Source organism: Balaenoptera borealis (assembly GCF_965194805.1).
Source record: "Balaenoptera borealis genome assembly, chromosome: 14".
NCBI lineage: Eukaryota > Metazoa > Chordata > Mammalia > Artiodactyla > Balaenopteridae > Balaenoptera > Balaenoptera borealis.
Genome location: NC_138875.1, coordinates 48,929,631 through 48,942,257, shown reverse-complemented (window position 1 = coordinate 48,942,257; position 12,627 = coordinate 48,929,631). Strand labels below are relative to the sequence as shown.

At 44.5% G+C, this 12,627-nt stretch overlaps 1 protein-coding gene across 5 annotated transcripts in view; it reads right to left on the bottom strand.

Annotated features, from left to right (window-relative positions):
- KCTD1 (potassium channel tetramerization domain containing 1) overlaps positions 1 to 12,627 on the bottom strand; it is a 182,552-nt gene that overhangs the window by 60,398 nt on the left and 109,527 nt on the right. Inside the window, exons 2-3 of one of the 5 annotated variants that reach the window (XM_082355482.1) lie at positions 8,945 to 9,171; positions 8,539 to 8,633 (exon numbers count right to left, since the gene is read on the bottom strand). The exons of 3 other annotated variants lie outside the window; for them this stretch is intronic. In XM_082355482.1, the coding sequence (XP_082211608.1) occupies positions 8,539 to 8,622 (84 nt within the window). In that variant the 5' untranslated portion in view covers positions 8,623 to 8,633; positions 8,945 to 9,171. The remainder of the gene's footprint in view (positions 1 to 8,538; positions 8,634 to 8,944; positions 9,172 to 12,627) is intronic. One more of the 5 variants, XM_082355485.1, reaches the window with a different exon arrangement.

Genomic DNA, 12,627 nt, shown 5'->3' with positions numbered 1-12,627 from the left:
AGATAGGAGGTAAGAAATTAGCATCCTTGAAATGTAAAAAAAATAACCATCGTGGAGAGGGACTATGGCTGTTCTAGATAAAAGTCTATATACTTGGAGCCAATTGCTGCCATTTGTTACTGTTAATTTAAAAATCTGTAAAAAAGCATCAAAATCAATTCAATTCAGTCTTAATGAGACAGCTCTAGCGAGATCCTATTCACTGTACCTATTCTAATTAGCATGACTATATCCTCACTGTCAACTCTGACAATACGCTTAACTAAATTACTGTTAATCCCGTAACATGGGATCATATTTGAGGTAGCAGCTCTAAAACAGAATTTGTACATTACTACTTTGATAATATAATAGCAAATGACCTCAGGGCTGGAAAAGAGCTGGTATGTGATTGTTTTCCCCAAAAAGGGAAACTGAGGCTCAGGGACACTTGGAGACTTGCTTCAGACCCACAGCTAAGAAGCATCCGGTGAGCAGGGCTTCAACACGGCTCTTTCCTCTCTGCCATCTCCCCAGAGAGAAGTGGCGCCCTTGGTAATCTTGTAAAACTACATGGAAGTCACAGGCTATCCCGTCTAAATTATTGATGACCAATAGCATTTGTTGAGACGCCACAGCAGAAGACCTCAGGTACCCCCGCGGAGGTTATTAAGTGTAATTCTTTGCTTTTTAATTGCCACTTAAGCTGAAATTACCACCTCTTCAAGGTGGATATGAAGATAATTCGGAGATCTAGTTGGAGCTGGGTGTCAACACACACGCTAATTGACCTTAATTCACACGTATTTCAAAAGTGATATGAAGGGTAAGGGATGAGGAAAATATGACAAATTAGAACTAAAAAAACAAAATGAAAATGACTGCTAAAAAGATGGTGTCAGCCAGTTCCATATTTTAGCTCTAAAATGTTTAATACGTCCCACACAAGAAACTGCAAGGTGAGTAACTTCAATATGCATGCCTATCAATGTTTACTCCAGCCTGGCTGGCACGGGAAATGCCGAGATGGGTGAGAACAGTCCTCGTTTTGAACTGGCACAATGTTACCATCTCAGTGTTGGGTTGGCATTACCCCTGTTTTAATTTCCTAAAGGCTGGAAGTTTGGAGAGCTGAGTTCAAGTGCTCCTGCTGCCTGAAGTCAATAAACCTTCTCCTGCCATACAATGAGGAGGCTGAACTTCAGGGGAGCGCCCACATTTGTTCACGTGGAACCTTTACTTTTCAGAAGAGAGCTTACACTTGAGTTGCAGTTGAAAAGCAGAAAAAAGGCAGTGCTGCTGGGGGAGGGGGGAGAGGGAGGGGGGACAGGACCACCTTCTGTCCACCAGGCCCACCCCTCCCTGGGCCCTGAAGGGTGAAAAGCTTGGGCCTGGATTATCATAGAGGGGCTCCAGCTGTGACAGCCCCTGAGCCCACTAATAACCATAGCGACAAGAGGCACTTGGGGGCCCTCACTGTGTGCCAAGCACTATACCCAACACGCGACACGTACGATCTCACTTAATCTTTATAATGACCTTGTGACATTTCACTAAAAATGCCATTACAGCCATATTCCAATATTCTGACGTTCGACCTCCCTCAACTAAACACGTTTTCCAGGTAGCAGTAATCAAAGACAAAAAAAAAAAAAGCACCAAGAAACTGCCTCTTTTATAAACGAAGAAAGGAATACTTACCTCACAAGGCTGATCTAAGGATTTAATGAGGGCATAAGGTCTCTAATAAAGAACCACAGGCATACTAAGGAAATAATGTTTTTTTAAAAAGATCTATCAAAATTGTGCTCCATCTAGCTACAGAATTCTAAGGGCTGGATTTATAGTTACTAAAAACTTCTACACTAGATTCCTGTGGATTAATGGTTCACTTCAAAAGCAGACACAAGCAAAAAAGCCAGCACAGAAGAATATATATACTGTAAAATTTCATTTATGTGAAAGACTAGAAAAGATACAACTATAACTAATCCACTGTGGCAGGAAGCAGGCCAGGGATTAATTGCCTAGGGGCTGGGCTATGGCAGGGGGCTGACTGGGGAGGGACCAGAGGAAACTTTCTAGGATGTTGGAAATGATCTATGTCTTGACTGGGGTGGTGGTTACACAGGTGTATACGCTTGTCAAAACTCACTGAACTTACACTTAAACTGGATGCATTTTGTTGTATGTAATCCCACCTTAATAAAGGTGATTGAGGGACTTCCCTGGTGGTCCAGTGGTTAAGACTTCGCCTTCCAAAGCAGGGGGTGCAGGTTCCATCCCTGGTTGGGGAGCTAAGATCCCACATGCCTCGGGGCCAAAAAACCAAAACAAAAAACAGAAGAAATATTGTAACAAATTCAATGAAGACAAAAAAAAAAAAAAATGAAGGTAATTGAAAAAAAGTAGTTCCAAGAAAAAAAAAAAAAAGCAAGTACAAAATTTCACAACCAAATATTTAACCAGATCTCTTTCCTCTTGCACGTTCTCAGTGGGACTGACCTACTATGTTGGTGTTGTGGGTTGAATTGTGTCCCCCAAATATTCATATGTTGAAGCCCTAACTTCAGAATGGTGCCTCAGAAGGTGACCTTATTTGGAAATAGGGTCATTGAAGGTGTAATGAGTTTAGATGAGGTCAAACTGCAGTAGGGTGGGCCCTAATCCAGTATGACTGGTATCCTTAGAAAAAGGGGAAACTTGGACACAGGCAAGCACACAGGGAGAACCCCATGTGAACACGAACGCAGAGATCGGGGTGACGTGACTATAAAGCCAAGGAACACCAAAGATTGCCAGCAAACCACCAGAAGCCAGAAGGCAGGATGCAACAGATTCTCCCATAGCCCTCAGAAGGAACCAGACCTGCCGATACCCACCTTATCTCGGACTTCTGGCCTCCAGAACTGTGAGATAATATATTTCTGCTGTTTAAGTCATTTAGTTTATGGTACTTTGCTATGGCAGCCCTAGGAAACTCAGCTGTAATTTTCTCAAGTTTAATCAAATCTTGATGGCATCTATCCCCCAGACAAGAGTCTACCAGACTCTGCTGAACAGCAATCTGCGTGGATCTCAGGAATAATAAAGGTTAGTGTTTCCTGAGCACTTACTATGTGCCACGTGCTTTACGTGAGTCAACTCATTGAATCTCTGCAATGACCCTAAAGTAAGAATTAATATAACACCATTTTCAGACAGAGAAACTGAGGTTTAGACAAGTGGGCTTCCCTGTTGGCGCAGTGGTTAAGAATCCGCCTGTCAAGGCAGGGGACACGGGTTCGAGCCCTGGTCCGGGGAGATCCCGCATGCCGCGGAGCAACTAAGCCCGTGCGCCACAACTACTGAGCCTGCGCTCTAGAGCCCGCGAGCCACAACTACTGAGGCCACATGCCACAACTACTGAAGCCTTTATATGTTAATATAAATGTTTCAGACATTATATGAAATTTCTAAAAATCTTATATTTGTATTTGTATGGAAATATGTATGGAAATATGTTAATATAAATGTTTCAGACATTACATGAAATTTCTAAAAATCTTATATGTTCTGGTATAATGTTATAAGTAATAATCCTAGTTATTACTTTAAAATGTATATCTCAGAAATAACTAATTTTCTTGTCAACTGCATTATTATGAACTTTCATCAAATCTTTAACAGTGGTCATTTTTAAGTCTTTTGTCATTTACAGACAGTTCTGGGTGTACTCTGATGCTTTTGCAAATATGTTCCTATAAAAGGCTTTCATCTTCAAGAAATTCATGGAAAAGACTCGGACAAGTACAGGTTTCTGGTAACTGACTGTACTGCTGAACTGAATGAATAAGCATTTTCAGATCTCTAATGAAAAACTGATGAACTCATAAAAGTGCTAACAAAAGATCAAGATAAAAAAAATTAATTACATGGGACTGAGTGAACTGATGAGGATGAGTATAATTTTTGTGACTTTCTGTCTGAATTAAAAAAAAAAAATCCCCAAAAAAAAAAAAAAAAGAATTAATATAACACCATTTTCAGACAGAGAAACTGAGGTTTAGACAAGTTAAGTAATTTGGCCAAGTCACAAAGCCAGTAAGTGGCTGAGAACCAAAGGAGATTTCAAGCATCTCCCACAGCTTGTCCACTGCTCCTTGAATCAGAAAATACTAGTGGTGGCTGATAGCCATGTGGGTATCTTTTGCAGTTTCTAAATTATTAAAGTTAAAATTATTTTAAATAGTACAAATAAATATACAGAGATGCATTTTTTTAAAGTTGCAAAAAAATTACATTTTCCCTGGTGACGTAGACTTGTGTTTCCCAAAATGTTATGAAAAGTAGTAGTGTTAGTTATCCCAGGTGGGGGAAGATGACGAGTTAATTCAAATAAATCTGGAAAACACTGAATTAAATAGTTTTCCTTACATAGGGTTTCAAGATGATGGCAATGTTCCCCCAAATGCACCTGACCTGGAAACCTTACTTTTTAGGAACCTATTGTAGAACCAGTGTTTCCCTTCATTTCCTCTGGGGAAAGTCCACTGTGTACAATGTCTTACTTTCTGTTCGAACTTGCTATGGGATTTGGCTACTACAAGACTCGATTTTTGCATCTATCAAAGGAGGATAATAATGTTTTATGGTCACGACGGGTTGTTGTCGGGGTCAAATTATATAATATACGTGAAAGGACATTAAAATCTGAAAAATCATAAACTTAAGGCAAGCCTTGAGTGGTTTTGTGAAAAACCTTACTTACCTGTATTTAACCCAGTTTTTCAGTTTGGAAAAATCGTGGTGGGGAGATCTGCCTTTACCTACTGCTGATTCTTCTTTGCTAATTTAAGAAAAGCTGCTAGCAGACTGGCAAAGGCCATTTGTGGAAGAAGGATAAAGGTTTAGGTGATGGAACTGTGGCTGGCGCCATTCAGAACCACCCCCGGGCTCCGGGGTCTGCCCGCTCTCACTGGAACCCAGCTGTAGCAGGGTGGTTCCAAGCAGGGAACAGACTGGAAGCTGCAATCCTGGAACACCTCAGCCGAACAGGATTTGAGGGCTTCAGGAGCTGCACTGGACACAACGCTGGGGGGCAGGGAGGTATTAACTCACGAGCTTGCCAGCTGTTACCTTGGTGGCTTCTAATGCAAATGCCCTGAGATCACCAGCTGGAGCATCCCCTAGGGGCTACCAGGAGGTGAGGCGCTCACCCTAACATCTGTATGAGGATGCTGGTCCTCACCTGCACAAACTGCCTGCTTTCCAGCAGGGGGCCTGAGGACAGCTCCCAGGCCCACCTCTCCACTTTCTCGTGGACCACATTTGCCTGCTGTAGGGGCCAAGATGAAGGCACTCACGAGCACCTCAAACGCTTTCAGGTTTTGGTGAGAGAGAGAAGAAAAGACTCCAAAAGATTCCCCAAGAGTATATACATAACCAGAATATTCAAGGTTCTGTTTTATTTCCAAAACAATCTGTCTCTCCAGATAGAATGAGCTCCATTGTACTGTACATATGATTTTAATTTTTTCCCTTAGCAACGATTTGTATTACTTATGTGAACCCCCAAATTCACTCATGCTCAGGAATCAATATCCCAATAATAATATCCCATTATTCCATCTTCTTTCTATGTCGTCTGATTTTTACCCAAACCTTTGAGTAGCTGCCATACACCCAAACGTTTAAGAAAGCACTACCTTTCAAAACACATATGGGATGCATGCAATATATTTGAATACGCGTATTAAATGGCTGAATCATAAGAATTTGTAAGAAAATGTAACAGTGGCCGTCTCTAGGGAGGAAAGTGGGGAACCGGAAGTCAGGAGTAGGAGGCAAGGCCGTTTTTCATGGCATATTTAAAAAATCTAATATGCGCATGTGTTAAATTATAAAACATTCTTTAAATTAAGAAAAGAATCTAAAGACACAAAACCACATATGCCCTTCCAGACTTATTTGTTAGAGCCACGACTTTTACTCTTCCCCAAACAAAATGCCTTGATCTCACTGTTTATATGTACTGCCTGGATAAACTCTGCCCAGAAAGGCCCTCTGGAAAGAATGCTGAGTATCAAAAGAGTTCATTTCCCTAAAAAAAAAAATCTCTCTCCTATAAAACCCAGCCAATACCAGGCACTCTTCCCCAGAGCCTTCCTTTGATGAGGCTGGCAAGGAGCAGAATTACCCAAACAACTTTTAAATCTTGGCTTATTTCTCACCGTGCATCTCTTTCTACCCATAAGGACTTTCCACAAGGCCTCCGGGTTAAGAGGAAGATTCGGCTAGCAAAACCTTTGCAGCTGGGGGCTTCAGTGTGCCAGGCCTTGTGCCAAGCGGGGTACAGACACCCTTGCATGAGGCCGCCCTGCTAGTAAGCAGCCAGGACAGATCACGTGCAGTTTAGAGGTCAATAACCTGCTTCAGGCCGCAGACACTGCACCAACGCGCGTGCGCTGGTCCGCTTTGCGATCTGCTTCGTCCCGTGCTAAATTCTGGGACATGATTACCCTGTGTAAGCCGGTGTCCCTATCTCCCCACTGCCTCCAGTAAGGTCCGACCTACTGTCTACCTCATTCTCTTCCTGGCAACCCAGAATTAAACTAACCTAACCTGCATTTCCCAAAGATTTCCCAAAACTTTTGCACACGCTGTTCCTTCTGCCTGAAAACACTCTTCCCAGGGTGGGTCTCTTCGTGCCCCATCTAAGTGGCCCCGCGTGCCCATAACCACCTGTCATGTCCCCAGGGTTTCATGTTCTGTAGAACATATCCGACTATATGCTACCATATTGCTACTGTATCCCATTTTCTTGCTGTTTCCTATTTCCCCTTTCCGTCTGTCTCACCCCCTAGACTATATAAGCTGGAGGAGAGGCTTCGTCCTCGGCAGTCTGACGGACAGTTGTCCTTTCCAGGGCCCACGCAGCACCTGCGGGTAGGTGTTTAAGAGTAGTTGAGACATATGCAAATGATTTAGGTATCTCTAAGCTCCACCCTCCCAGGGCGGGGCCCTCCGTTTACACAATCCTGGATGTTGGAGACCAGTCTTTGAGAGCATTTTCCTCTGCGTGGGAAGAAAAAAAAAAATCCAAGAATGCACAAAATTGTGAGTTAGCCAAATGTGAGGAGAGACCAGCAAGGAAGCAGCCCTTCCTTGACACTTCTGGGCACCGGGGAGCGACTGGACAAGGGGCACCGTGCCTCACGTGCACGATGAACCTCCGGGGGGGCCTCGATTCATGGGATTCAGGAAATCCGGGGGGGGGGGTACCTTCCAGCTCTATGAGGCTGTGGTCGACACCGGTGTTCCCAAACAGGGCACCGTGCATCTTCTTGCTTCTAAATAGTTCTGGATGTTTTAGTGAGTATTAGAATATACAGCTAGCACATCAAACCTGTGATTTCGTGGCTACTGTCACTTGGGATGAGTGGAAATAGTCAGGAAAAATGCCAGGTAAACATGAACACTGGCGAAACGAGAAACATCAAAAGTCACGACGTCCTTGCATTGCGACGTCGGAGAAGCGATCCCCACTTTACAGCCCCACCCCGTCTCCTCCAAGGCATCCAGAGGGATGTTGGAAACCGAGATGACCTTCGTAAAGCCTTGGTAATGGAAACACAATGCGAGGATCAAGAAGCTTAACGCCCAGGGGGCTCTTCTCTGAAGCACTGGTATTTTCAGTCCAATTCTCCCTGCACATTTTGGGATTTTTTCCCAACAGTTTTCAAACCGCGTAATTTACAATGACCAGTTTCCCTAGGCTTTAAAGCAACATATTTTCTGCACAAAGTAGCAATGAGTAAAAAGCAGAGCCCTGAACGCTAATACTTTAACCCCTTAATCCCCAAACTACCTTTCTCCATCTCTTAAGGCCCCTGCTGCCAACATTGTTGCCAGTACCTTTAAGAAGCGCTACTTCTCTGCTTCTCCTCCGGCCCTTTAGGAACAGAAATCTACTCTGCAAGACTCAGGAGAGGCCCAGAACACTTCCTCAGCTGGCTGCCCTGTGGTGGTTTGGGAGGGCCAAGGGTGAATCTCTCTGCTCTCCTGGCCACCCCGCAAAGAAACGGAAAAAAAACTTTCCTTGAAATGTTAACTACAGAGAGCTTAAAAAGTAGGGCAGGGAATACTTGCAGAGAGGAGAATAAAGCCAGAATTAGATGTCATTGCTTTAAAATCATAATTCCAGGTCAGGGACTGAATTTTTCTTTTAGGTACAAAAGTACTCAAAACCCAAACAAAGCTGTTATTAAGGTTCTATCAAGATCTTCAGAAGGAGAGACTGAAAATCTAATTGCTATGCTTACATGGAAGAAGATGGCTGCAAACAAGCCAACAAACACACATAGAAATAAATAGAGGGGAGGGTGGGATGAACAGGCAGAGCAGAGGATTTTTAGGGCAGTGAAACTACTCAGTATGATACTACATGGTGGATGCATGTCATTGGACATTTGTCAAATCCCATAAAATGTACAACACCAGGAATGAGCCCTAATGTACACTATGGAGTTTGGGTGCTCAGGAAGTGTCAGTGGAGGGTTACCAATTATAACAACGTACCATCAATAGTGGGGCAGGCTGTACTGTGTGGGACATGGTATCCGTGGGCACTCTCTGAATTTTCTGCTCTGTTTCCTTGGGCATCTAAAACTGCTCTAAAAAATAAAGTTTATCAATTAAAAAAAAACAAATTTAAAAAATTACACTTGTTGCAAGTCACAGTAATTTTTCCCCTAGAAAAAAGCCAGTGAATAGAAGCCTGAAATCTAGAAACTCTCTCTGCACATGCACAATACTCGACATCAGTTCAAGTGATGCCAAAAAAGCGCCCATCTTCATGCTATGAAACTTGAGACCCAGCACGTTCATTCTCGTGCAACTTGTTCATTCCCTCCCTGGCTGAGAAACATTTTCGGACAGTGTTCCTATTTTATCTAGCTTTCCTTTCGATAAAATGGGCCCCTACCTTGAATGTGATCCTCCACTTTGTCACTGACTCAATTAAAACACAAAGGATGTTCTCCGGTTGAATGAGGAATGCCCTTGAAGTGGGAGCCAGGATCTTTTAGGACCAGGATCCCAGACTCCCTGGGGAGCACGGTGGGCCAGATGGAGGAGGAGGGGCTCTGAGGGCCGGCAGGGGAGCTGAGGTCGCAGTGTCATCTGCGTCTAACCTGGGTCAGTGTTTTCCTTCTGTGATTTTAGAAAAGTACATAAAATATTAACAAGACCACCACAAACCTGCCACCTCATCTGTCCTCAGGGACTCCCCCGCCCCCCTCCTTCCTGCTGTCGACTCCTCCTCATCAGCATGTAAACATGCTCCTGTGTCTCTCATGTTAAAAATATATAAAACCCCCCACAAACTCGTCTCCAGCCCCAGCTCCCTCCAGCTCCCGCTCTCCTGACCCCTCTCCTGGACAGTCAAACCTGAAAGCAGCCCAGCTGTTCCCCTTTCCTCGCCTCTCTTCCCTCCCTCGGGTCCCTCCATATGGCCTCTGCCCACTGCCCACCACCCCACAGAACTGCTCTGCAGAGAAGCCTGAGGACGTACACCATGGTCTCATCTTACCGGAAATCTCAGCCGCATTAACAAAGCCCACTACTCCCTCTGGTCCCAATACACTACAACCTACCAGTGCCCTCTGCCCCCCTGTCTTTATGCCAGCACCCCCCTTCTCTACCCTTCTACCCGATATTCAAGTTTCTTAGGGCTCTCTTTTATTCTCCAGCTAGGATTTCTTTCTAAAGCAAAATAATCCACCCCAAGTGGCTTCAATTATCATCCACAAACTGGTGAACTTCCAAATATTATCCTCCAGACCACTTTTGCCAGACCTGTTTATCTACCTGCTTAGCCAACATTCCCCTCGGGTGTCCCAGAGCCTCTCAAATCCAACATCTCCCAAGCAGAACTCACCTTCTACCCCAAGGGCTCGCCCCCGCAGGGGTCCCTGTTTCAATATGTAGCACCACCATTCACCTGTCCATCACCTGAACTCCTGTCCCCCGGACACTGACGTCCATGTCCCATGGAGTACACCACCCATATATTTCTGGGAACCATCTACTACTTCTCCCCCCTCCCGCTACTGCTGTCTTAGTCCCTGGACACCGTCACCTCTCCCTTGCTCTAGTTCCTCTGCAATCCAAGGTCCACATCTCTCAACCAAAGAGAACTTGTTAACAAAACAAAACAAGGCAAATAAGTTGAACCCTGTCCTGCTTACACCCCTTCCACAACTGCTTACAGCCCTTCCACAACTGCCCCGACCACAGATGAGGTTTGAAACCTTTAACACGGTCTAGATGCCACAGCGCTGGAGCCGAACCCTTCAGCTTTCTCTTTCACCCCGTCCCCATCACTCTATGCACAAAGCCCACAGACTTCCTTTCTGTTCTGGAATATTCTGGAATGAACCATGCTCTTTCCCATCACGGGTGTTTGCTCACACACCTCCCTGTGTCTCCCTGTGTCACCTCCCTGTGTCACGTCGCTCAGATCAAATTCCTTCCTCCCTTCTCTGTTCTCTCTACACCCCCTTGAAGTGAAAACTAGGAGTAAAGCCCAAGGGAGAATAAGAACCAAGAGAAATAGGTAAGTTGAAAAAAAGCACCAAGAAGGAAAAACAGACAGTTTGGTTTATATCCCTTTACTAACTGTACTTTGCCCTCTCAGACAGTATTCTTTAAGTTTAAAAGAAAACGTAACCCAAGGAGGTTGTGCCTAAGCCAGAACAGATATAAGTTCTCAACCGGAATTAAATAACTGTGAGGGCACTGATTTTATTTTCTGTATCTGTGATCAATCAAAAGGCGTCTGGAGTCCATGATCAAATCTCATAAAAGATAAAATGGGACTTCCCTGGTGGCACAGTGGTTAAGAACCTGCCTGCCAATCCAGGGGACACGGGTTTGATCCCCGGTCCAGGAAGATCCCACACGCCACAGAGCAACTAAGCCCGTGTGCCTCAACTACTGAGCCTACGCTCTAGAGCCCTCGAGCCACAACTATTGAGCCCACGCGCCACAACTACTGAAGCCTGCATGCCCTAGGGCCTGCGTGCCGCAATTACTGAGCCCACGCGCCGCACCTACTGAAATCCCTGTGCTCTAGGGCCCATGTGCCATAACTACTGAGCCGACATACCACAACTACTGAGCCCACGTGCCACAACTACTGAGCCCATATGCCACAACTACTGAAGCCCCTGCGTGCTCTAGGGCCCATGTGCCACAACTACTGAGCCGACACACCACAACTACTGAGCCCATGTGCCGCAACTACTGAAGCCCCTGCGCTCTAGGGCCCATGTGCCGCAACTACTGAGCACACATGCTGCAACTACTGAAGCCTGTGCACTCTAGAGCCCGTGCTCTGCAACAAGAGAAGCCACTGCAATGAGAAGCCCGCACACGGCAATGAAGACCCAGCCAAAAATAAATAAAATTAAAAAAAAAAAAGAAAAATGGTATTAGTGACAATAGTCATTGATATTTCCTAATACAGTATATGATACATCCTAATATTGATAGAATTAACATAGGAGAGCAAGAAGAGGCAGAATAACCACAAAAGCCCAATGTAGACAACTGGACAGACAGACAAGCAAAAGGAACTCTTTTCCCTAAATCCAAATTATAACACTGACCCCCTAAAGTTGGAGTCCCCTCCCTAAGAATTTCGCAGTTGTGCACTGTCAACTCTATAATTTGAGCAAATACTACATATTGGATGGTTCTACGAAATCAAACGGATTCCTTTGTAAAAGGGTTTCTCTTAGTTGTTATGGGGTTGGAGCCAGGGAAAGGCAGAGGAGAAATGAGGGCTCTGGGGGTAAAAAAAAAGAAAGAAAAGAAAACCTGTGTAGGCCTGAGGTGGAGAGGTGAACACTAGTCCAGACCTAAAGCACAGAATGGGCTGAAGTCCAGGTGTGGTGACCTCGGGGCAAGTCCATCTTCGTCTCGCCCCACCGTCATCCCCAGAGGGCACAACTCACCAACCAGACCTGCACCTCTACTAGGACAGCACCGCTACCACCACTGCATTTAACTTAGCTGCTGATTTATTTGGCTGTATGTGATCCCTGTCGTGTGCTAAGAAATCAACAGAAGAGAACAAACTGCTTCTGCAGCATATGCAGGACAGAACTCGATTTAATCTTCAGGGCACTGTCTTAATCATCTGACCTTCAGAGCACAGCACAGTGCCAGGCACACAGTAGGTGTGCCACACATATTTAAGGAAACTTTTCTTCCGTATGTGCCATTGGAGGAGCTTTTTATTTCTAAACTTCACAGCTGAAGAATTAGTTTTCATTTTTTCAAATGAGAGTAAAATATTTAGACCCGTTCTGCTCAAGGCTAGGAGGGCAAAGATTATAAATTCACCTTTATTGTTATTACAGAATATTTTTATTCATTTCTACAAATACTTTTGAGCACCTAAAATGTGCCAACCACTGTGCCAGGCACTGAGAATAGAGCAGTGAGAAAAGGAAGCAACGTCCCAGGAATGGTCCTTATGCAAAGGGTCCAATGAATAAAAATCATGAAAATATTAACTCTCACTTTAAAAAATATTCAACCATTAGTTTCTGAGAGGCTACTCTGCATACAGCAAATAAAAGAGGAAACAACCCTAAACCA